General features: G+C 41.4%; 1 protein-coding gene across 1 annotated transcript in view; it reads left to right on the top strand.

Moving 5' to 3' along the window:
• TRPC5 (transient receptor potential cation channel subfamily C member 5) overlaps positions 1-27,364 on the top strand; it is a 140,303-nt gene that overhangs the window by 28,867 nt on the left and 84,072 nt on the right. Inside the window, exon 2 of the mRNA XM_047764922.1 lies at positions 5,180-5,701. Within this exon, the coding sequence (XP_047620878.1) occupies positions 5,180-5,701 (522 nt within the window). The remainder of the gene's footprint in view (positions 1-5,179; positions 5,702-27,364) is intronic.

The following is a 27,364-nucleotide window of genomic DNA, read 5'->3' as shown; positions in this document are numbered from 1 at the left end:
TCCAGATAGATGCTCAGAGTAGGATTGCTAGATCATATGGTCTTAATTGGTGACACCACCTTTCAATCAGGCATTGCAATACAGAAACCTGACAACCTTGATTTCTTTTCCCTTCGGTACTAACCGACATATCCCATGAATGTCTGAAATCTACTCTTTTCTATCTCTAGAATCATTGTCTAGTTTAAGATTTTGCCTTAATTTCACCTGGACTATTGATATCTTTTATCCATCTTATCTTTCTGAAACTCATACAATGGTATGCTAGAGCTGGCTTACACCGGCTGGCAAGAAATGGTTGTGTGCATCTCTTCCCAACTCTGTGTTCCATGATGTCATATTGGCAGCTTGAAATTGGCAACAGTGGGCATATTTACACCACAGAAATTGGCAAAAACTACAAGTCAAGAATTTTTTTTTAATGGAAAGCTACTTGTTAAACACTTATCAGCACATTTACCACTGCCAATTCTCCACACTTTGGCCAAATTGATCTTTATCAAACACTTGTTCAACCATGCCATTCTCCTGATTAAAACTTTTCAGGGGCTCCCCATGGCCAATAGATAACATCAAATTCCTTTTCATGGCATACAAGGCTTTTTATTATCTGGCCACTGCTTAAAATGTCCAGCTTCCTCTCCCATCCCTTCTTAGTCTCACAACTTCTTTGCTAGCTCAAAGGTCACAGACTGGCTCATTCAAGCCTAAATTGCCTTATATATGTATTTTGTTTGGTCTGTACACTAACTTTTTGGAATCAACATGTAAGATTTTAAGAAATCCTACTCCCGAATCCATATTTCTGACTTCTTTTGAAGAATTACAACACTGAGCCCTCCTTCATGCATATAATAACAATTTTACAACAAAAATGAGCTAAGCAGGAGATGACCCCCTTTGAGAGTTTATGTGCTCAGCAGCTCACCAGTTCCTACTATTCACTCATCCAAATTATGCACATGCACCCGCACTTAGCTTTTATTTCTGTTACCTGTTATCTGTTTGGATCCTGTTATAGACCATATCACAAAGTCCTAATTATCATCAGAAACTGCTGACCCTCATTATAGAGTCTTTTTTTTTTTTTTGGCTACACCTGCAGCATGCAGAAGTTCCTGGGCCAGGGTCAAACCTCCACCACAACTGTAACCAGAGCCACAGTAGTGATAACACCAGATCCTTAACCTGATGAGCCACAAGTAAGCTCCCAGTATCTCTCTTTCTTTACTATTGCTGTCCTGATGATAGTCCAGACAGTCTAGGAAGGGGAGAACAGCAGGATGAGGAGAGGAAAAAGCAGAGGGGGGAAGAGGAGTAGAAATCTGTAGCCTTTGGGTCAGGGTCTCCATTTTGAAGCAACAGAATGGTGGAAATGACAAGCAGGGACTGTCCTCGGTTCTTGTGACTTCAGGGTACTCCCTAGAGAGCCCATCTGCTAACCTTCCTGGGAGTCTTAGAATGTCTACCTTCTCAAGTAGACATGGAAAGTAAGACCCAAGGACACTAGCTCACATTGACTCTAACTGTGGGATCCAGGTTTGTAAACAGGAATCAATTTCTTTAATTTGAGAATAGGAAACAGTTCCTTTTTGTTGAGCACCTGCTGTGTGTCTAGCACTGTGCTAGATGCTGCGAGGAAAAGACAGCTGTGCCTTCAAAGAGCTCAAAACCTTATTAAGGAACAAGAGACACACAAGTGAAATAATTAGAGAATAATATAAGATCTTGGGTGCAACCTAGTGCCCACAACATCTGGCCGGTCAGTAAGGAATGAGATGAAGTTAAGAGGAGGGGCTATGGAAGAGGTCAGGGCATACTATGGCCCTTCACTGGTAGAGAAATGGGGACAGACTATTCCACACAGGGGATCCCACAGGGATATATATCTGAAGAGCAATGAATGAGGTGGGTGTGGCAACCAGTGAAGGGTAAGGCTGATAGGAAAAGACAAGGCAATCTGGGTTGGGGTGGGGGGACATGGTTGGTCACTGAAGATCAGCTTCTTTTGAAAAGATGTACTCTCTAAATGTCATGTACCCAGAAAGCCAAAAGGAGACTCCCAGGCTCCTTGTTGAGCACCAAGTCAAAGAGAGCAGAACTTGATGGCAGAGACAGCAACTTTTCAGCTCCATGACTCAAGTGGGGCTCAGCAAGAGTCACATGTACATCATGTATCTTGGAGAGGCCTGTCAGCATTGATGTAGAGGGCAAGAAAGAAGAAAAAGAGCAAGAAAAGGAGAAAGAAAGAGCAAAGAAGTGGGAAGAGAGAGTAGACAGGAAAAGCACTGTGGTGGCAAGAAGACATGCACCTCCAGTCTAACCCAGGGAACCCTGTGCAGCAAGCCATCCTCCCTCCAGTCCTCTAGATCATGACAGAGATTGAGAAGTGCCCGTGCCCACCAAGAGGGGGCAGACCCCCAGTTCAGGGCTGCTTTATTCCCAAGCAGACTGTGACACATTGCTCACTTGCCATCTCTCCCAACTCTAGGCTTTATGCCCGTTGTTGTGTTTATGTTCATTACCAGGCCCACTCAGACCTACTTCTTCCTTAGCCTGCAGGCTTATGCTAATTTCTGAGATTATTCTTTCCTGTGTCCAATTTACTTTATGAGCCAGTTGCTCACTTCCTGCTGTCTTCTTTGTAGCTGCTCCCTCTAAATGTTTAACAATGTTTACTCGCTGCTCCTTCCAAGCAATTGATGACCAACGTACAGCTGGCTCTCAACTATTCAGAGGCTGGTGCAAGCACCCCGTGAAGGAAACAGATTTCTCGCCAACCTCTCCACCTTATTCTCCCCCACCTTGCTCCCAATCCTTGGTTTTTAGTCACTCCCCTGTTTGGGAACTCTTCACCCAAGGTGGGATGGAGGCAAAGATGATGAAAACTGTAACGCATCCTTTTGTCAGTTTGCCAGCAACTGTGGGTTTTCAAAACAATTTTTTTAAGAGTAAAAAGAACCTAGCAGTTGGAGTTCCCATCGTGGCTCAGTGGTTAACGTATCCGACTAGGAACCATGAAGTTGCGGGTTCGATCCCTGGCCTTGCTCAGTGGGTTAAGGATCCGGCATTGCCATGAGCTGTGGTGTAGGTAGCAGACATGGCTCAGATCCCACGTTGCTGTGGCTCTGGCACAGGCCGGTGGCTACAGCTCTGATTGGACCCCTGGCCTGGGAACCTCCATATGCCACGGGAGCGGCCCAAGAAATGGCAAAAAAAGACAAAAAAAAAAGAACCTAGCAGTTAAAACAATACTTGTCTATTCTATGAGAATCTCTATTATTCATGTTCTGTTCTCCCTAGTTAAAATGAATATTTGGAACTTTTAAAAAATGTATTAAGGAGTTCCCATCATGGCTCAGAGGAAATGAATCCAACTAGCATCCATGAGGATGCAGGTTTGATCCCTGATCTCGCTCAGTGGGTTAAGGATCCAGCCTTGCTGTGAGCTGTGGTGCAGGTCGCAGACATGGCACAGCTCAGACCCCATGTTGCTGTGACTGTTGCATAGGCCAGCAGCTGCAGCTCTGATTTGACCCATAGCCTGGGAACCTCCATATGCCATGGGTGTGGCCCCCCAAAAAAGACAAATAAAATAAAACAATATTAAAAATGTATTAAGTTCAATATTTCAGGGAGCTCCCTGGTGGTCTAGTGGTTAGGACTCAATGCTTTCACCGAGGCAGCTAGAGTTCAATCCCTGGCCTAGGAACTGAGATCCCACATCAGGCCACTGCATGCAGTGGCCAAAAAAAGATCAATATTTCACAATCTCCTGGAATCCTCTGCGTGCTCTGTATCCTCAGCCCCACCCCTCCATGAAGCCTCCTCATACTATTCCACTCCTCATTGTCTAGCTCCAGATTCTATCACACTGAGACTCTTCTGTCGGGTGTAGTGTGGGTCTCAGTATTCCTCTTAGACTAAGAACAGACTGGGTCCCCAAAGACACTTTTTTTTTTTTTTTGGTCTTTTTGCTATTTCTTTGGGCCACTCCCACGGCATATGGAGGTTCCCAGGCTAGGGGTGGAATCGGAGCTGTAGCCACTGGCCTATGCCAGAGCCACAGCAACGCAGAATCCGAGCCGCGTCTGCAACCTACACCACAGCTCACGGCAATGCCGGATCCTTAACCCACTGAGCAAGGGCAGGGACCGAACCCGCAACCTCATGGTTCCTAGTCGGATTCGTTAACCACTGTGCCACGACCGGAACTCCCCAAAGACACATTTTAAAGTCAAAAGATTTTTTTAAATTCATTGATCAGATTCTGCATGCTCACCCAGAAGTATCATGTTCCTGAACTGGCAAAGAACCTCATATCTTTCACCCACAGCTTCTATTTACACCAAGCACCCTATTATGAACATACCAATTTGGTCAAAGATCTTTTTGCTATTGGTAACCCCTCCCTAAAACCTAGAGGTCCTCAGTGACCAAGTAATTCTTCCTGACAATAACAGATTCTCTCTACCTTGCTGGGATCTGCAGGAAGTTGGAGGAACACTGTCTGGTCTTGGTCTTTGGTCCCCTGAAGTTACAAAGTCATTATAACTATATGGAGGTGTCTTCAGTCCTCAGGCCTTGATTCAGTGGCATGTTCTTTAAGATTACTGGTTATCTTTAGCCTCTCAAACAAATATTTTTGCAGTCTCTACAGCTCATTTGGAACTGAACACATACTACTGTGTACTCTTACTTGCCAATTAATGCAAGTTTGATCGACCTAACCAAGCTCCGGAGGGTCAGAAAAAGAGTCCTTTACTTCTCTGTACTCCCTCATTGTGCCTCCGACAGAATTGGCCAGGTTTTGTTTGTGGTATTTAAGAGCCAAGTGCTAGAGTTGCATTGTCTGAGTTTGAATCTTGGCCCTGCAGCTAAAGCTGAGTCACCTTGGGTATGGTCTTTAACCTCTATGTGCCTCAACTGCTTAATTTGGGGAGACTATTTACATCACAAGGTCGCTATGGGGATTAAATGAGTAAATACATGTAAAGTGCTATATGCCTGGCATACAGTAAGCATTTCACAAGTAGCTATTATGATAAGGAAGAGAACTGACAAAAAATTGATGACTCCAGTTCCTGAATCATTAACATCTGATGGGCCCTATGCTCCCTCTCTTTCTGAGCCTTAATCCTGCCATTTTATGTTTTGTTCTTCATTTTCTTATACCTAGGTCCCCACTCTGATGATGGACACCCAGTTCTCGGAGTTCACACCAGATATTACTCCCATCATGCTGGCTGCCCACACCAACAACTACGAAATCATAAAATTGCTCGTCCAGAAACGGGTCACCATCCCACGGCCCCACCAGATCCGCTGCAACTGTGTGGAGTGTGTGTCCAGTTCAGAGGTAGACAGCTTGCGCCACTCCCGCTCCCGGCTGAACATCTATAAAGCTCTGGCAAGCCCCTCCCTCATTGCCTTATCAAGCGAAGACCCCATCCTAACCGCCTTCCGCCTGGGCTGGGAGCTCAAGGAGCTGAGCAAGGTGGAAAATGAGTTCAAGGCTGAGTATGAGGAGCTCTCTCAGCAGTGCAAGCTCTTTGCCAAAGACCTGCTGGACCAGGCTCGGAGTTCCCGGGAACTGGAGATCATCCTCAACCATCGAGATGACCACAGCGAGGAACTTGACCCTCAAAAGTACCATGACCTGGCCAAGCTGAAGGTGGCAATCAAGTACCACCAGAAAGAGGTAAGCTGAGCCCTTCTCTGATTTCGGGAAGCTTAAGCCCTCCAGAGTCCAGAGTGGCAGGGCAAGAGTCAGCGTTTTCCTGCCACTTAGGCCTCCACCAAACAAATATTTAGACAGGCTTCAAAACCAGTCAGGGTAACCGCGAAGGGGATAAAATATGACAAAAGAGCAGCATGGAGATTGAAAGGGGTGTGTTAGGGGAGGTAGTAAATGGACAGACCCACCCCGCCGAGTCTCCTTACCCTGTTTTTGCAACTACTTGGTCTTTAAGATAACAGTGTGACAAGGGGTAAAGAGTTGGGTGGTTTTCCTTACCTTGCTCAAAGGCAGTTTTATTCTTCAGAGCTATTAATGGAGATCACCTTCAAAGACTCTTTATTACCTTGAAGAGATGTGACATTTGAGACCACTGGATAGTTGTATCTGTCAATACAAAAGCTATCAAATAACTTCAGCAACTAGAGGTTATTTTTTTTTTCTTTTTAGGGTTTTTTGGTTGTTGTTGGTGGTGGTGATGGTTGGTTGGTTGGTTGGTGAGCTAAGGGTTATATAGTCAGAAGAAAAACAAGTTTTAAATATGGCCTGGAGGAGTAGGGTCCTTGAAAAAATGAGAAGTATTTCCTAGAGGAAATGGTTAAATACACCTAGTTTATTAAGATATGACTGTCAAAACAAGAACACAACAGTCAGCTTCGACATGAGATACAAATCTAGTTGGATAATAGTGGGTTAATAATGTGCAGAGTTGCATAACCCCCTTGGGAACCTATCCCACTTAAACAGAATATAATTCACTATTTTTTGAAAGGATGCTTTTTCTTTTTTTTTCTAATTACCATTCCTAGTAGAACTGAGGAATCTCCCCTAAATAATTTAACTCGGTTAAAGAAAAAGCTCAAAAGAATGAAACAAAAAGTGATTCCAACTATAAGTTTGAATCAGTTGAATGGAGAAAAAATAAGGAAACTCTATAATCTCTTAGAAACCAGATATAAAACTATTGGATAATATTTACATAGACCTTCAGGTATTTTCATATAGATGTTTTTCAGATATTCCTAAAAAGTCCTGATTTCATGTATTCCTTCCCATTGTCAGATATAGCAACCAAAGCTTTGAAAACTGTTTCATTTTATTTGTTCCTCATTACCATTAAAGGCAGGCAGAAAACTTACTATCATTTTAGATATAAGAAAGGACTATATTTCAGAGATTTGTTCAGGATTATCTATCTGACAAAGCCAGAAGAATTTCAGATTCCTGGTACAATAATTTCTCTGAGTATACTCTAACTTCTGTTGAGTGGAGTTTTGTGCTGGTTTGGTAGCCTCCAATTCACCAGGTAATTTAGCATGACCACAGGTTCTTTGATTTGTGAATGGAAGTTTATTAGTTAAAGTTTGTTAAACACATAACAATAAAATGGTGTAAATCAATAGCTAATAAGGACTACAATCAGTTATAATCTAATAACTGGCAGTAATCATTACACATAAGAATGCAACTGTGTAGTCACAACTTCCTACACGTTTAGCCAAAGCACACAGGAAAGAATTAGATGCTTCCTAATTCATTGCAATCTACCAGTCTATCTCCCATAGTTTTCACACCTTAAAGTTTATCTTAGAATGGTGAGTCTCTCCGCTGCCCGCCCCCCCCACCCCCCCCTTGCCATACTTTGGTGGTGTTCTCAGGAAAACCCAGAAAAGGGATAGTTTGGACAAAAATCCTGCCAGAGGAGACAGGAAGGATTCCAATCAGAGGTATCCTATCATTGGACTGCCAAGTTAGTTAATCCATCTCCCATTTCTAATTGGGCTTCTAAATTCATGACTTGTGTCAATTGCTAACCAATTATTTCTATCAATATTAACAACTTAGTGTTGGCTAATACGCATATGACAAAAACAAGGCTTGGTTCATAAATGTGCTTCGGAACTAACTCTATACCATGGCTTTCCACTATAAATAGCTGCATAACTCTTGATGACTTGCTACTTTTCCTCTCTCTCCTGAAAATACCTTCTCTACTAGCTCTTATTCCTAAGTATTTTCTTACTTCCTACACTTATTTCTTACCACTATTAACTTTATTTCTAATACTGTTCCATAGAGCAAACATACTTAATACAACAATCCATTGCTTGGATTAGGGTTACATCTTTAACAATTCATAAATATATGTAATCACACAATCAAAGCCAACAGGGCACTGTATCTTATTTAATCCCGAGGTGCCATTATAGTCCAATCTTTCCAGGTGACCTATCTAGCCAAGAGGCCAGACAGTTCCACATATTACAAAGTTGTAGCATCTTCCTGTTTGACACCTGAGGACCACATTGACCCTTATTTGTTTTGTAGGCTGGCTCAAGCTTTATCTCGTTTCAGTGTCTGGAGTAATCACATAGATTTCTCTTGATGTATTTCAGTGACTTGCTTGAGTAAATATGGTTGATTATGTTCTCTCATTACTGGTAACAGCTTAAACAATCTCACACTAATCTGTTGTGGAGTTGTTATAAAGTCCATATTCCTTAAGTATCTGTTATATTTGAAAAGCACCAGATCTGTCAACTTACCATTAAATTGCTCACCAAATAGAATCTGTAGCAGATTGATTGTTTCTCCTTGGATATGTTTCTTGATCTTGCCCTAGTATTTATGCTTTGAGTTGTATTTTGACACAAAATTATAGCCCAATTTCCTAAAGTCCAAATCTCTAGTGGAGAGTATATATCTTCCATGACTATTTCTAAATCTTTAATTAAAGCATAGATTCTATCTTTTAACTTTTATCCAGTTCCTCTTTTTATTTTGCTTGGTTGCTACATAAATAGATTTCCTCATTTCAGTTTAATCACTAATTTTCCTTATAAAACTGCTCCTATTGGAATGGCAGGATAAATGGTTCCCTCTTGCTTTCCCACCGCCCTATTTAGGTTAATTTGACATAGTTCCTTTGCACTGCATATACATGTATTTGTCTTTTTAGGGCCACACCCGTACCATATGGAAGTTCCCAGGCTAGGGGTTGAATTGGAGCTACAGATGCTGGCCTATACCATCACCACAGTAATGCCACATCTGTGACCTACACCACAGCTCACAGCAACTCCAGATCCTTAACTCACTGAGTGAGGCCAGGGATCAAACCCACGTCCTCATGGATACTAGTCAGGTTGGTTACCACTGAGCCATGACAGGAACTCCCTGCACTGCATATATTATTTACCACTTTGGACACAGTGCATATATAGCTGCGCCTACCCTGGGCAAGTAAAGCTCAGTTTGTCCAGTTATTGCAGCAGCAAAGTCCCCCAATCTACTGTCTGGTCTGGCTTGTAAGTATCCACAATAGTTGCTCCCAATGTAACTTCTCTTGCTCCTCTATGTGCCTTTGTTCAGCCCTCTAAGTTTCCTGGATCCTCATCTACTCTGTCAATCTTTCTACACAGCAATCTATTGTGAAACTTTCTCATACAAATATCTTTCAGTAGCTCCATAAGCCCTTCTGATTTTCAAAAGGGTCTCTTAAAAAATACAACAAACTAATGAATATAACATAATAAAAACAGACTCACAGTTATAGAGAACAAACTATTGGTTACCAGCGAGGAGAAGGAAGAGGGCAGGGGCAAGATAGGGGTAGAGGGGTAAAAAGTACAAACTATTAGGTATAAAATAAGCTTCTAAGCAATTTGGATATATATAATATCTTGGGATAGAACATGATGGAAGATAATATGAGAAAACGAATGTATATATATACATATACATAACTGGGTCGCTTTTCTGTGCAGCAGAAATTGAGAGAACATTGTAAATCAACAATAATAAACAATGTTTAGATAAAATAAGCTTCCAGGATATACTGTGCAACACGGGGTATATAGCTAATATTTTGTAATAACTTTGAATGGTGTATAACCTTTAAATATTGTGAATCACTGTATTGTATACCTGTAATTTATATAATATTTTACATCACAATACTTCAATTTTTTAAAAAAATTTTAAGTCTTCATAATTTTTCTTGATACAACAGTATCTTTTTTATATTTTGGGGGGTTTTTTTTGTTTGTTTTTAGGGCCGCCCCTACAGCATATGGAGGTTCCCAGGCCAGGGGTCTAATCGGACCTGTAGCCATCAGCCCACGCCAGAGCCACAGCAATGCGAGATCTGAGACGTGTCTGCAGTCTACACCACAGCTCAGGGCAACGCCAGATCCTTAACCCACTGAGTGAGGCCAGGGATCAAACCACAACCTCATGGTTCCTAGTCGGATTCGTTAACCACTGAGCCACAACGGGAACTCCTGATTATCAATTCTATATATAGTAGTTTGTATCTGCTAATCCCAAACTCCTGATTTACCCCCCCCTTCCCCTTTGGGAACCATAAGTTTGTTTTCTATGTCTGTGAGTCCGTTTCTGTTTCATAAATAAGTTCACTTGTATCATATTTTAGACTCCACTTATGCTATCATATGATATTTGTCTTTCTCTTTCTGATTTATTTAACTTAGTGTGATAATCTCTAGGTCCATCCATGTTGCTGCAAATGGCGTTATTTCATTCTTTTATCATGGCTGAGTAATAGTCCATTGTATATATGTACCACATCTTTATCCATTCATCTTTCAATGGACATTTAGGTTGCTTCAATGTTTTTGGCTATTAGCAGTCTCTTTCTCAAATTTGTTAAATAAACTTATCCTGAAAATCAGTGGCAAAAGTGATTTATGCTTCTCCTGCTACTGCTCATCCAAATAAGACCTGGTTATATAGTCTGTAACTTTCCCCATTTACCTTTAATGCTAGCTAATTATTAGTGTATGCAGAGCTTACTTAGTATTAGATGCAGCATCTGGCATATTGGTTAGATCTGATGCCATCTGTATTAAAAGGCTTTTTAATCCCTTTGACTATAATATGCTTTGGGAGTCTATGAATTGGTATAATCTGGTTTCCGCCAGTGTAGATTGACTTCTACATGTCATTTCTGCACAATTTTCATTTACTACATTGTCTAATGGTATACTTTTATGTCTTTACCTAGTTGTTGCCCATGTTGTAAGATGAAAAGGCCATTCTCTAGGAAGAAGGACAATAGTGTCCATGGGCTTGTCTGAAGGGTAGCTATTCTTCCAAATGGAAGTGAGGATACTGTAGGACATGTAGTTAGTATGACCAGTGAATTTCCTGAACAGGTATTTGGTCCCTCTCTGTTTTGATACGGGGGTCCTCCAACTATTGCATTTTACCCCTCTGGCAGCTGTAGAATTATTGTGGTTATAACCAGCCCACATTTTGTTTAAACTCATTATTGCTCCCATTTATAAGGAGTTAGGATTTCTATATCAAGGTTGAAGTAGTTTCCCTTAGAATAAACCTATTAGTTATTCTTTATAAATGTAGTTAATACCCAAAAAGGTGTACTTTATCCACTTTTACTTGTGGATTATCATCTCTGAGCCTATGCCATGACTTTCCACAGGTGAACAGTCCTTGTTAGGGCTTTGTCTAGCCCTTCTAGTATTCATACTCTCTCTTGTTATTTGCTGTAACTTGCCATTTCCATTTGGAGAACAATATTGCAGAGTAGCTATGGTGTGTATCTGTATTTGAGGGAACAGTCCTGCACTGGAACTTCTTGGCCTCAGCTTTTTCAAAGGCTTCTGCCTTTTAAGAGTTATCTGTAAACCTTTCTACAACTGTATTATTTGGTAGATGCTGCTTTTTCAGAATTATTTCCCCTAGTCAGCTATAGCATACTTTGGATGACACATTCTGTCTGAAAGGCCTAGTAAGTAGTTATATCTTTTCAAGCAAAAATGCCCCCAATATTGTCCTATTAATGTGAATGTATTCACTATAATGCCACCCCGAGGGATACTCCCCTTTTAGTTTCCATTCATTGTAAAACAGTGAACTCGGGTCCCAAGATGTGAGAGAGTTCATCAGGTCTTCACTCCATTGTGAGGCAAGGAGTTTCTTTTCTTTGCTATTGTTTGCTCCTATTATCAGGAATCCTAGCAGAAGAACAAGTACAGGTAAAGAAATAACCATATAGCTAAAGTCAGAGCTTTTCAAATAAATACAAAGAAGAAAAGAGACCAGCCTCTGCCAGAAGTAAGTCAAATATTACTTGTTCTATAAGAGATTAGTAATGAAACTATGCAGAACTAGGAGAAAAACTCTTATTACCAACATTCAGAAAAATCAGAATACATTTGAAACAGAGAAATGATCAGTTCTCACACGCTGGTGGGGGCAAATAAGGTCTTACCCACTTCTTAAGTCATCGTTTATACCAGAGAGTACATTTTCATATAACTCATCTATGTCTAACACAGCTTGATCTATATCAAAGATTAATTCTTCATCTTCCCTTGGTGTAAGTATTGATTCTAAGTCTGAGAGATCAGCGAGGTCCGGTAGTGAAGCTTCCTCAGGAGATGCATCTGTTTCTCTCTGTTCAGCTCTATCATCTTGCTCTACATAAGGAACTTGTTCTTGTGAAATCAGCTATAAAAGCTCTTCAGCTATTCTTATTAACTGGGCTACACAATCAACAAGTCTACCAACTAGTATGGGGATTGACACAGACTCTCTCCCTCTCTGCTTTACTCAGTAGATAAAATATTACTAAAAGCTATAGCAAATGGGCTTTTCATGACAATGGATCCTGAGGGGTTGGCAATGGTTATGTGGTTGGTTTGGTTGAGAAATGAGGCCACTGATATGGTTATGATGATGATCAAGTACAGAATGAAGCCAGTAGTCCCATAATACTTTTTGATACCTTTAGTGAACCTCCCACAAAATTTACATATCATCCTCTTATTTGTATTGGTGGTGAACTGCTATGATAATGACCATCAGACAGATTGTCATAGCCAAGAGAAAACAGCAAAGCAGATCTAATAATAGAAAAGAGAAATATAAAGTTAGCATCCTTGAGTCTTTGTCCATCCTACAGGTTTTGGCTATAGGAGAAGGCAACATTCTTTGTTTAAAAATCTAGAGAATGGCCCAATATAATCTACCTACCACATTTGTCAAGTTTGCCACCCACCCTGTTCCCCTTAAAAATGAGTTTGTTGAGGATGCAAACTTTTAGTAATTTGACATATCTCATATTGCTTACTCATTTGTTTGATTCATAGCTTTTTTTTTTTCACTCTTTCTCCTCTGCTTACCTAGAATATTCACGTCCACATGCCCTAGGGTTTCATATGCCCAACCTGCAACCTTAAATTGAACTGACAAGGGAACTGAGTTGAGACTTAAGAGTTTCCAAGACTGCAGAGTCTGTATTGGCTAGGGGGTGGGGAGGTGTCAGATTGTCTTCACTCTTATTCTAAATAGATTATTCTGCCTTTCCATTCCGATGAGCTGGTACATGTCCTACATGAATTGTTAAATTCCTCTCATTGATTTTTTATATCTCCCTTCACCAGATTGTTTTTCCTGCAATAGCCTAGTCTATAATCTTCCATTTATTAGAACATATATCTCCAGTCCACAGCTGATCAGTATAGCTATGTACTTTTGGCCAGTTGCTTTCTTGGGCATATATACACCTTAAATTCTTAGCTACCAGTCCTACATATCAATCCAGTTTCCTCTCATCAGCCTTAGTCAAGATTTTCCTAGTGGAGAGTGTTAGGAAGTAAGCATCCATCTCACTCTTTTAGGATACTGCCTGTCTTTGCCTTGCTTCCAGCAGTTCTGATCAGAGTGGGGCCCAGAAAGCCACAGGCTTTCCCTCAGCTATTTGTACTCGTTAGACCTTTATTGGAATGCAGCAAAATCATCAGCCAGATGATCTGTGATTTTTCACATGGAGCTTGCTGGTCTCCACAGGGCGTGGTTTGACCCACTTAGTTATACACTGTCTTTACTTAGCATAAGTCCTGTCAGAACCACACGTTTTTGTGTGTGTCCAAAATCCTGTCAGTAGACAAAGAGTTTGCCCTGGTGATAAAGGTCATAACCATCATAACCAGGAGGCATGATTTTGGTTGGAGGCAACTTTCCATCTGAAATGTGGGAGTATGGGTACTAAACACATCACAGTTTATTTTATTAACTCACAGGATCTCTGCTTTTTGATAAGAGAAAAAGCAGTCTCGTGGAAGGAGCAACCAGAATTCTCACACATTGTTTGTAAGAGTATAAAATGACACCACCTCTTTGACAACATCTGGCATTTTCTTATAAAACTAGGCAAGCACCTATCTAGTCCCAGCAATTCCACTCAGAGGTATTTACCCAAGAGAAACAAAAGTGCACAAAAAGACTTTAACAAGAGTGGTTACAGCCACTGTATGCATAATAGCCAAAAAAAAAAAAAAAAAGAAAAAAAATGGAAGGAGCCCAGGTGTCAATCAAAAAAAAGAAGGGATAAATAAGCTGTGATATATTCATATAAAAGTGATGCTAATCAGCAATAATAAGAAAGCCACTACCGACAGGGATACCAATGTGGATAGATATCAAAAACATTATACCTAATGAAAGAAGCCAGACATAAAAGAATACCTATTGTAAGATTCCATTCATATGCCATTCTAGAAAATACAAAATGACCTGCGGTGGAAAAATCAAAATAGCAGTTGCGTCCAGGGGAGTGGAAACTGACTAGAAGAAGCTAAGAGAACTTTTTGAGGTGATGGCAATAATCATGTTTTAGAGTTTTGGGTTACACAAGATTATGAATTCGTCAAAACTCATTGAATGGTATTTTTCAGTATTTGTGCATCCCACTGTATTTACATTTTATCCTCCCAACAGAATAACCAAGCATAATCCCCAGCTTCAAAAGCTTTCTATCAGATGAGATGATATGCTCATAAATATCCTAGTAGATGTTCACATTTATTGAAGACATATTATACTTTGGGTACTTTTATTTGTATGTTTAATCCTCTCAATAACCCTGTGAAGTTACAGATGGAAAAACTGAAGAACAGAGAAATCAAGTAACTTGCCCACAGTCACATGGTAAGTAAAGATACAGAGCTGGAAGTCAGCCCAGGTCTGATTCCTAAAGTATTGTGCCAGAGGGCACAAATTCAGGTGCCAGATGAGCAAAATTTGCCTCATTCAGGCCAGAGCTAACATCTCATTCTAAGCAGGAATAAAACTGAGAATGTTAATCTCATTTCCCATCCCTGGAGACTGGCTGAATTCCAATTTAACTCTCAGTCCTAAAGCAGAGGGATGGAAAGAGCCAGATGAGTCCCCTCAACAGTCCCCATCATCTGTGACGGGAATGTTGTGTCCATTTGACCTGCCCTTCCACTAACCTACTGAATTGGCCCACTCATAAACTACTCACCTATAATATATCCAAGATGGATGAGAGGGTCAAGGTTATGCCTATCAAACGTTTTCTGGACTTTCACTTTCAAATAAGATGTCATTGCTCCTGTCACAACTAAAATGAAATGAAAAAAATTGATAAACTGCAAAATTGATAGGTTTAAAGATATCCACAAACTCAGAGTTCCCGTCGTGGCGCGAACTCTGGATTCGTGGTTAACGAATCCGACTAGGAACCATGAGATTGTGGGTTCAATCCCTGGCCTCACTCAGTGGGTTGGGGATCCAGCATTGCTGTGAGCTCTTGTGTAGGTCACAGATGTGGCTCAGATCTGGTGTTGCTATGGCTGTGGTGTAGGCCGGTGGCTACAGCTCCGATTCAACCCCTAGCCTGGGAACCTCCATATGCCGCAGGAGCGGCCCAAGAAATAGCAACAACAACAACAACAAAAAGACAAAAAAAAAAAAGATATCCACAAAGTATGGAAACAAGGACAAAATGAACTAAAATTTCAGAGCATCCTTCCTAAGTGAGCTGATACTTAAGGTCTTTTTTTCTTCACGGAGACGAGCTGATTCCGGGCACAAGTTGAAGATGAGGTTTGGTACTAAGGCAGAGGGATTCTACCGAGGAAAATGAGCAGCCTACATAAAGTTGAGGCTAGCATCATGTATTGGAAATTTGAGAAGCCTGAAATGCAGGGCTAATTTTCCTCACCTCAAGTTAAGTTGAGTTTTAGGCTGACGCCTGAGCAGGGAAGTCTGAGCGCAGTTTCCCATATCTCGCGATACTTTGGAGACAGTCTCACTCGAGGGAGGGAGATTGCCACAAATCTCCCCCGCAGTTACCTCAATTTTGAAGTTGAGAGGGCGCGTGGAGGCTAATGAGTTAATAAGCGCAAAACCATCCTCAAAGGGCACTTTAGACCAAGTGCTTCTAAATCATATATAAAGTGCTGAATATAGCCAAAACATCTTAAAGAACAAAATTGGAAGACATAGAATACCAGATATCAAGGCTAGATATACAGCTACGATTATATGACAGCACGGTACTTGCACAAAAAAATAAGTCAATCAGTGGAACTATGACCCTTACCTCACACTGGATATAATAACAATAATTATTATTATTTTATTTTATTTTATTTATTTATTTTTTGTCTTTTTGCCATTTCTTGGGCCGCTCCTGTGGCATATGGAGGTTCCCAGGCTAGGGGTCGAATCGGAGCTGTAGCTGCCAGCCTGCGCCAGAGCCACACAGCAACACGGGATCCGAGCCACGTCTGCAACCTACACCACAGCTCACGGCAATGCCGGATCCTTAACCCACTGAGCCAGGCCAGGGATCGAACCCGCAACCTCATGGTTCCTAGTTGTATTCATTAACCACTGCGCCACGACGGGAACTCCCAATAATAGTAATAATTTTAAATGGACCATAGGCGTAAATATGAAAGGTAAAATAATAAATCTTCCAGATCAAACCATTGGCAAATATCTTTATGACCTTCAGTAGTCAAAGATTTCTTATTCAACACAAAAGCATTAACAATGAAAGAAGACTGATCAATTAGATTTCATTAAAATTAAGAACCTGCATTTATCCAATGACACCTTAGGAGGGTGAAAAGACCAATCACAGACTTGGAGAAAACACTCATAACAAAGGACTTGCATCGAGTATGTACACATATTTTAAATTCCTTCAAATCAATAAGAAAATATAGACAATCCAATTTTTTAAAATAGAACGAAGAATTAAATGGCATTTCACAGATGAGAACTTCCAAATGACCTACAATCATATGAGTAGATTTTCATCATTATTGTTCATCAGGAAAATGCAAATTAAAACTACAATGAGATACACAAAACCCCACCAATATAGCTAAAATTGAAAAAACTGACAATACCCAAGCATGGAGAAGAACAGGAAGAAACTAGGACTCTCATGTATTGTTGATGAAAGTGTTAACTGGTACAATTACCTTGGAACTGTTAGGTAATATCTACTAAAATTGAACAAACCTCTGCTGAACGACCTTGTCATTCTATTCCTAGGTATATAAAACCTTACAAAGATCCACAAAAATACATGTACACGAATGTTGAAAGAAACCAGATGCCTAAAAGTATGTAGCATATAATTCCATTTATATGAAATTTAAGAACGGGCAAACAAACGTAGCACAAAAGTGAATGCAGTGGTCCCTCGGAGTGGGGGGTTATTGACTAGAAGAAATGTGAGGAAGCCTTCTGGGATACTGAAAACGGTCTGCCTGGAAAGGATTCCGTATGTTTTTTTAAGCATTCAGCTGTACCTTTAAAATTGATGTGCTTCACCGTACGTATGCTATATCTCAAAAAACTGTTTTATTTGTAATTTGGATTTCCTTCCTGTAGAACCAGCAAGGACAGCAAGACAGTGATGACAGTCTTGCCAGGGTTCAGCGAGCCAGCCATCACAGCCAGTGGAAATGGAATGAAGTCTGAAAGTACAGAGAAGGGTCCCTTGGCCTACTTCATGGCAAGGCTAAGTAAAACAAGAGACCCTTATGGCTAGATGGAGTTGTAAATTGCAAGAAGATGAGATGACCCCTGTCATAAGAGGAGTGCAGAAAGATAGCTGGGGCAGAGGCCACACTCTCCGTCTGATAGCTAGAATCTTTAACCGCATATATTTGTATTCGTCACACTCTTATAACATTTTTGGCAACACAACTAATCAAAAGCCACCATGTTTCTTTTAGCCTATAGCCTACCCTGCTATTTAGTGATGCTCATAGTTGGCAAACTGGCAATAAGTGTCTAATAGCAGGATGGAAAAGGAGGAAAGGATTCCAAACCCTCTGGGTCCATGTTTAGAGCTGATATGTTTCTCTGCATCAGGCAAGGTTGGAAATTAGTTCCTATCCAAAGGGAACAGAGGCAGTTCTGTGATAGAGGTTAAAATATGCCTTTGGTGAGTATAGGTGCCAGTTTCCTATTTACCAACAGTAAATTTTTTAAAAAAATAATGCTCCCCTTTCTAATGTTACAGTACATTTGCAGACATGCATTCAACTTAGAGATTAAAAAAAAAATTCCCAGACACCACTTCCCATTGCCCTCTCCACCTCTGAGGAAAACATCAAGAGGTCTTTGTCCCCAAAGGGCAAATTTTATCATTTTGACATAGCAAGAGATCTACGGGGCAGGGTGGGGGGGAGCTATAATGAACAAAGCAAGAGGATCTGCCCTTTAAACTCTTTTATTTAAAAAAAAAATTAAAAAGCTACAAACCTTTGTGTTAAAAAGAAAAAAAAAACTGTGGAATGAGCCATTTGCCTGTTATAGGATCTGACATTTAAAATCCTCATGAACCATCTTTAATTTATCAAGAAGGAAAGGAAAGAATTGTGTGGCTGAGGAGCTAAACATGGCCCCTTCTTGAAAATATATGAAAAAATTCACAACAGAAACTGAAAAAATGGAGGGTAGGAAATGTCCTTATGGTCAATTAAACTAAATTCTACTGAATTCCTTTCCTCCTCCTCCAAATTTGCTCACTGTTGCAAAGAGAATCACAGATTCTTGCTTACCCTTCAGAAAAACAACTTAGTCACTGGAGAAAAACAATCACTTTTGAAAATATATCTTTTGGTTATTTTCCTAGACAGACAAAGAGTTTCCTCAAAACACTATCCAAACATGAGGACAGTGACCCCATCTTGACTTGGTGGGACTCTGCACAGGCTTGTCCCTGAATCTTGGCTGTTGTAAGAAGCCTGCAGGCCCCCAGAGAGCCCGCAAAGAGCTGTCATACTTCTAGAAAGATTCTTGGCTTTTAAATATTACCACTGCAGAGGATGAGGTCTAAAAAAAAGGGGAAATACATACAGAAGTTGGAGGTAATAGGAAAAGGAATTCTATTCCCAAGTCTTCCCTCAACTTTCTTTTTGTAAAAAAATAATTTAATGAATTTTATTTTATAGTCGTACAACCATCATCACAAGCTAATTTTAGAGCATTTCCTGGAGTTCCTGTCATGGCGCAGCAGAAGTGAATCCAACTATGAACCATGAGGTTGTGGGTTCTATCCCTGGCCTCACTCAGTGGGTTAAGGATCCAATGTTGCTATGGCTGTGGTGTAGGCCAGCAGCTGTAGCTCCGATTAGATCCCTAGCCTGGGAACCTCCATATGCCACAGGTGCAGCCCTGAAAAGACAGAAAAAAAAAAAAAAGAACATTTCCATACCCAACCCCCATTCCCACCCCACCTGTCCCCTTTGGTGACCATAAGTCTGCGAGTCTGTTTCTGTCCTGCACATAAATTCATAAGCTCATTTGTATCCTTTTTTGTAGATTCCACATATAAATGATATCATGTTTGTCTCTCTCTAATGTCACTTAGTATGATAGTTTTACCGTGGAATATTACTCAGCCACCAAAAAAGAATGAAATAATGGCATTTGCAGCAACATTGATGGACCTAGAAATTCCCTCAGCTTTCTGAAAGAGGAAGAAAAGAAAATTGTTTTGGTTTGTGTATTTTCTTTGAGAGAGTAAAAACGATGTAATAGTAGGATCTATATCAAACAGGTCTATATTTGAATTTTGATTTTTTTACTTACTAACTGGAAGGTTGTTAAACTACTTGTTTCCCCATCTGCAAAATGTAGATAATAACAGATGTGAGAAATGGCATGCATTAGCACATGCAACAAGTTTAGAATAGTGTCTGGTATATAGTAAGCTAATATAATCATTTGGAGAACTTCTAGGATCCAGGAAATAGTATTAATGCATTCTCAGCACTGACTAGTGATCCCTGGAAGGTAAGGGGGAAGACAGCTGCAGGCATTACAAAAGCTGGACGAAAGTACCGGTGATACAATTCATCTCATAGTTAGAACCAACATGACTTGAACTTGGACAAAGATGTGAAGAGTATGACTGTCTTGTGGCCCTAGTTCACGCATAACTTTTTTGGAAGACCTAAGACCAGTCACGTAGGGAATCCTCAAGGATTAGTGGCTCTTCCTGGCCAAATTCAGTCTCTTGTTTAAAGCATCTGTGGCTCTAAGCTTGGCAGCTGCCCATTGGTAATTCTTTCAACACCTTGCAAGCTGTGGGAAGAAGACTGTCCACTTGGTATTATGGCAATGATTATTTTAGAGCATTACCTAGAGATTCCTTGGAAATATCTACAGTGGATTCTTGAACAACATGGAGTTAATCCACTTATAATTTATAGGGTGCCCTCCATATCCATGGTTCCTCCACATATGTGGATTCAACTAACCACAGACCATGTAGACTATATACAAGTAGACTGCACAGTTCAAAAGCACCTTGTTCAAGGGTCAGCTCTACCTGGCAGAGTCATTGAGGTGAGATAATGAAGCCTATTACCCTGTGCCTAGAATGACTTCACCTGGGAAGTTCCCTGGTGGTCTTGTGGTTATGAATTATTGTGGCTATTGAATCTGCTGTGGCCCAGATTCAATCCCTGGTCTGGGAACTGAGATCCCACATCAAGCCGCTGCAAGCCATGGTTGGGAAAAAAAAAAAATAGAATGACTTCACCTGAACCAGCCTAGATTCTCAGATCTTCCTATGTGAATCATTTGGGTAAGAAAGGGATCATCATACAAATATCTTTGTATACTTTTCATCCCTTACCATCCTAGCCCAGATTTAGTACTGAGCTTTGAGCATACCTTTCAGAAATTTGACAAGATCAAGACAAAGCACAGTAGTGCTTTAGTACCACTACTAAAGCCTCCTGCTCCTGTGGCAAATGCCAGCTTGCCAGGAGAGACCCGATTCATTTATTTTACCACCTAGAAAGAAGATCAGAAGTCGCAGAGTGCTTCCTTCTCCCTGCAGATGTACTTACTGCTTATACACCAAAGGAAAACTGCTTCTATTTTAATGGTCTCAAAAGAAGATTCCATGCCCTCCCTTGGTAACTCATTCCAGGGTTTTATAGTTTCCTCCTTCTACTGATTATATCCTCAAGTACATTCACGTGCATTAACCTCTTTAATCCTGTAACAATTTTGCACCCCAAGGATTATCCCTATTTTACAAGACCCAAAAGGATAAGTGACATGCTGAGAGTACACACACCTGGTTAGTAGCAGAGCAAGAGTAAGAAGCTGCTTCTTTGGTCCCTCGGCCTTCTATGCTGCCCCTTACACTGGGCTCTGCCCAGTGATGTTCAGGGAAAGCTCCAAATCACCAGCAGAATAAGCAGCAGCGTTAAGATGTCAATGAGAACATGACATAGCTATGGTGTGTGTCTTACCAAGTGGCTCATAGGCCACCAGTTGCCTTGAGGAGAACCATTCCATTATCTTCATCCCTACAAATTATTGTTCTCAGCATCCACCTATAGCTAGAACATCCTAGTAAAAAGGAAAGATACCCAAACCATGAATGAACACTAAAGTCACCATAAGACCATAGGCTGACCTATGAAAACTAAAAAATAGGACAAGAGTCTTTAGTCTCCTGTTGTCTAACGTCTCCATTTTTGGACCTCTGAGATAAATATCATTGGAATAAATTGGAGGAAGTGAGAGAGAACAAAATCTTTCCTACGATCCTATAAAGAAAAATCCATGAATGTTTGTTTCCTTTCCCTCTAAACACTTCATTCCTTTACCTCTCAAGGTTGATAAAGGGGCTAAAGGTTAGCATTTTCAGCATGTGGGTAAACAGCGAATGCCATCACCTACATGCTTGGCACCCAGAAAAGCACACCAGGGCCAGAGCCCTCCCAGTACCATACCAGCACGCAGCTTAAGCAAAAGACTGGAAGGAGTTGTCCTGATAGGATTCCTTTAGGGATTTCCTTTTTGACATCAGCAGGAGGCAGGGGAGTCTGGGGGCAGCTTTGTTCAACAAGAACCAAATCTCTCTCATCTCTTGTGACTGATATTACCAGGTAACATATTTGTGCTCTAAAACACACTTTTTAAAACTTTATTTTTATTAGAGTATAGTTGGTTTGCAGTGCTGTGTCAATTTCTGCTGTACAGCATGGTGATACATATACACATTTTTTTTCTCATACTATTCTCCATCACGATCTATCCCAAGATTGGATATAGTTCCCTGTGCTGTACAGTAGGACCTCATTGCTTCTCAATGTAATAGTTTGCATCTACCAAACTCCCAGTCCATCCCACTTTGTCCCCCAACTCCCTTGGCAAGCACAATTTTTTTTTTTCACACTTTGCCACTAAGTGGTGGCCTGGCAAGCACAATTCTGTTCTCTATGTCCATGAGTCTGTTTCTGTTAAAACACACTTTTAGTTAAATGTAATTGCCACTCTACCTAATTACCCTCGTCAAAATCGCCAGTGTCTTCCCCCAACTACTAAATTCACCGGTCAATGCCCAGACCTCATCTTACTTGTCCTGTAAGCAGCATCTGACAAGATCAATCACTCTCTCAGTCCTCTTCTTCTTCATCTATAGTCACTTCCTTGGTGATCTCATACAGGCTGCAAATAACATCTATGTACTGATGAATCCCAAATTTATTTAGCTAACTCAGACCTTTCCACAGAAGCCCACATTTGCATGTCTGAGCGCCTTCACATTGATTTCTGATACCCGAAACTCAATATATCCAAAACTTGATCTCCCCTCCAAAACCTACTCCACCTATAGCCTTCTCCCCTCAACTCTGAGGTAGATAGCAACCCTTTTCTTCTATCCACTCAGGCTAAAAAATCTTGAGTTTCTCTTTGACTCCTCCCCACAATCTATCAGGATATCCTATTGGCTTTGCCTCCAAAATATCCAAAATCTAGGAGCTCCCATGCGGCTCAGAAGGTTAAGGATCCAGAGTTGTCACTGCAGCAGCTCAGGTTGCTGCTGTGGTGCGAGTTCATTCCCTGGCCCAGGAACTTTCATATGCACCAGGTGCAGCTAGAAATATCCAAAACCTAATAACTTGTCCTTGTGAACCGCCAACATCTACCTCTTACCTGGATTATTTCAACAGCCTCCAAACAGGATCCCCTTTGCCTCACTCCAGCCTGTTCTCAACCTATCAGCCAGCGTGATCCCCTTGGACCATAAGTCAGATCATGTCACTCTTCCAATGGCCCTGCATTGCCTTCAGTGTACAACCTAGAGCCTAATAATGGCCCACAAAGCCCCCATGATATAATCTTCAACTTCATCTTGTACTTCTCTCCCCCTCATTGTCCCAGCCACTCTGGCCTCTCTGTCATGCCCCAGACTCACCAGGTACATTTCCTCTGTAGGTGCTTTGCACTGGCTATTCCTTCTGCCTGGAATATTCTTTACTCAGATATCTGAATGACTAAATCCCTCATCTCCTTCAAACCCTTTCAGTGTCACTTTTTCTTTTCTTTCTTTCTTTCTTTTCTTTTTTTTTTTTTGTCTTTTTGTCTTTTTCTAGGGCTGTACCCACGGCATATGGAGGTTCCCAGGCTAGGGGTCTAATCGGAGCTATAGCCGCCCACCTACGACCTACACCACAGCTCACAGCAATGCCAGATCCTTAACCCACTGAGCAAGGCCAAGGATTGAACCTGCAACCTCATAGTTTCTAGTCGGATTTGTTATCCACTACGCCACAACGGGAACTCCCAATGTCACCTTTTCAATGAGAGCAACATTTTACCCTTTTAAAGGTTGAACCTGCCCCTTCCAACCTGACACACCTAGGTCTTCCTTATTCTGCTCTACTTTTCCAATTTTCTTAGGACTTATCACCATCTATACATATTATATAGTTTATTTGTTAATCATGACTATGATTTATTGTACGGCTCCCCACTCTAGAAGGTAAGCTGCACGAAGACAGTGATCTCTTTTTCGTTCAAGTGTAAGAACAGTGTCTGTCGTGTAGTAGGTGCTCAATAAATATGTGTTGAATGACTAGCAGGACTAGTAACTCCTCACATTTTCTATAGTGCTTTATACTTCCCTGTTTTCACATTGTATCTCATCCAGTCTTCACGATTACCACATAACGTGGGCAGGGCAACCCAGAGCTTGTCTCCATTTTACACTTTTAGGAAAATCGACATCTAGAAAAACAAAAATATCTACCCCAAGTCACACGGCTGGAATGTGGTACAACCAGGAACCTAGGTCTGGGTGTTCTTCCCAGAGCCTCCCGCATTATACCGCAAAGTCCGCAGTCCTTGCAAAAAGGCCTTCCACATTTTTTTTGGTTAGGACAGAGACACGCCCTGCTTATGCCATTAACCCCGTGCCTTGAAGCTGAATGTGTTGCAGCCGCTCGTGTGAATACAAACACGTGAAGTTATCTAAAGACCCGAGATTATGTGGGGAATGTGAATGTCAGAGAAAATGATTCCATTCCCAAATGGTGCTCTCTCCAAGAAAGCAAGCAACATTTGACTATACCAGCTGCTCAGTGGAATAAATCATTTGTTTCTTGCTAACCAGCTCTGCCTTCCTCTTGCATTACACATTAAACCAAACAGTTCTCCAGAGCAACGGGGTGGGGGGTACTTGCAGTCTAAGAAGGCATCTGCTGTAGAAATCTGCTAGTGGCCTCTTCCACTGCACCACCGTCTAAGCTGCTGACTGCCCATGCTGCAAGCTCCCCCGGACTGCCACTGTCACACAAGAAGAGTGGAGGCTGTCCCTTTAAATGCACCGCCGAGAGGAAGCTGGTGTTTACTTGGCAGGAGAGGAACAGGATACTTCATGCTTGGCATACTGCTACCATTGGCATCCAATCCAGAAGCTGCTACATTCTGCAGGGGTGGCAACTATTTTGTCCTCAGGATAACATAGTGGAAGATATAGCTATATTTACGTACAGGCTTTTTAGCAGAGATGCCTGTCACCCCTGGTAAGCTCACAGGAGGCAACAGAAATGGCACAGCCAGGAAAAGGCAAGCCAAGTCCTCAGTGCCTTCTGGCAGCTGAATACACAGTTCCAGAGAGGGAGGCCTGGTCCCCAGAATGCCATTATGACAGGGACGTATGTATCCTCTAACCCTCCCAAGTGGCCTTTCCTTTGATCACAGCTAATAAAGAGGTTGAGGTTTGACCCTACTGCCAAGTCAGCTTTGCTGCCTGGCTCAGAAAAACATACCCTCATATTGGGAACAGCAAGCATCCGTGTATAAACCTCAGGCTGAAAACAGAAGCATCCCATACTACATGGACCCCAGCATCACTGAAACATGAAGACATGCAACAGCCTCAGTCACACAGCCACGTACTGACACATTTGACACTGGGGAAGTAGGAAGGATGGAGAAAAGAGACGATTTTTAAGGGGGAAAATGTGAGATTTGAAGGCAGAGAAACCCGGGTCCAAGTCTAAAATGTTCTTACCTTGGGCAGGTCACTTAAGCTGTGACTCGCTTTCCTGATCTGAAAACAGGATAACGAGAGCATCTTAAGCAAGTATTGGTTTTCTGATTTACACAGTGTTTAATTATGGGAAGATGACTGTTGAGTTTAAAAAATAAGAGCACTTACGACTTCAAACATAGATGCAAACTCTCCCTCTGACACGAACTATATATACGTCATCGAGGAAGGCACTTATTCTCTCAAAATCTGAGTTTATTCATCTACATATTGGGGATGCTGATGGCACCTATCTCAAATGGTAGGTGTGTATAATAATCAAAGGAAATAAGGTTGACATGGAGTTTTATAAACTATAAACTCCAAGGCAAAGAAAAGTTTTCTTTAAAAGGCCTGGATTAGAGTCACCAACCAATACGGTTTGCCAAGGGCCAAGGGATTTTCCTGTTCCCAGCGCTTTCAGCACTAAATTTGGCAAGTCTTGGGCAAATTAGAAAGAGTTGGCTACCCTAGTCTCAATTAGTCCTTAACAAAGTCAAGGGCCTGAATAGGTCTTAACTGGGAAGACTAAGCCTTAACTAGACTTGGACCCTAGCTTAGTCTGAACTATACTCTGACTAGGCATTCTCTAGGCTTAAGCTCTAGTTAAGCCTTAACTATACTCTGACTAGGACCTAACTAAGTTTAGCCCATTATGGGACTTAGCTGGGCTTTAAAAAGACTTTTAAAAATCTCAATCTTGCGAGTTCCTTTTGTGGCTCAGCGGAAACGAATCCTAGGAACCATGAGGTTGCGGGTTCAATCCCTGGCCTCGCTCAGTGGGTTAAGGATCTGGCATTGCCATGAGCGGTGGTGTAGGTCGCAGACGCGGCTCGGGTCTGGCATTGCTGTGGCTGTCGTGTAGGCCAGCAGCTGTAGCTCCAATTTGACCCCTAGCCTGGGAACCTACATACGCCATGGGTGCAGCCCTAAAAAGATAAAAGACAAAACAAAATAAAATAAAATGCTTAGGTCTTGGATTCTGAATAAACATAAGCTAGGTTAGGGCCATAGCCTCTAACATACTCTGAGGTGATTTTAACCATGCTGGATAGTTTAACTGGGCTTAGGGTCTGGCTATACCCTAATAAGACTCTGGCTAAGCCTTAACTATGCTCTGACTAGGCTTTAATAAGCTTAGGCTCTGGATTCTACCTCAGCTAGTTCCTGACTAAAATGTAAGTAGATTTAGGTCCTACCTGGGTTCTTTCTTTCTTTCTTTCTTTCTTTTTTTTTGGGGGGGGGGCATACCCACAGCATAATGAAGTTCCCAAGCTAGGGGTTGAATAGGAGCTACAGCTGCAGGCCACAGTCATAGGAATGCAAGATCTGAGCCATGTCTGTGACTTACACCACAGCTCATGGTAATGCTGGATCCTTAACCCACCCAGCAGGGCCAGGGATCAAACTTGTGTCTTCATGAATACTAGTTAATTTTGTTACCATTGAGCCACAACGGGAACTCCCCTAACTGGGTTCTGACTAAACATAAACTAGGCTTAGGCCATGACTAGGCATTAACTGAGTTCTAACATTTATCTAGGCTGAGTTTCTACCTTGACCTTAACTGGGCTTTGATTACATTTTAACTAAGCTTAGTCCCTGGTTATATCTTAACTAAGCTCTGACTAGGACTAAACTTTGTTTATCCTCTTCTTAGGACATCACTAGTCTATAACTGGGACTTAAGTAGGCTTAGGCCCTATCTAGGGCCTGACATGTCCTAAACTATGCTATGGCATTGGCTATATTTTACAACTCTGATGAGGGCTTAACCAAGCTAACTAGCTTTTAACTAGGCTTAGGTCATGGCTACACCTTAATAAGGTTCTAACAGGTCTTAACTATGCTTAGGCTCTAGCTAGACCTAACTATGTTCTCACCAGTATTTAATTACACCTCAACTAGACTCTGACTAGACCTTAACATGTTTCGGCCCTGGGTAGGCCTTAACTGGGTTA

Source organism: Phacochoerus africanus, chromosome X, assembly GCF_016906955.1.
Source record: "Phacochoerus africanus isolate WHEZ1 chromosome X, ROS_Pafr_v1, whole genome shotgun sequence".
Classification (NCBI taxonomy): Eukaryota; Metazoa; Chordata; class Mammalia; order Artiodactyla; family Suidae; genus Phacochoerus; species Phacochoerus africanus.
This window is presented reverse-complemented; position numbering and strand designations above follow the sequence as displayed.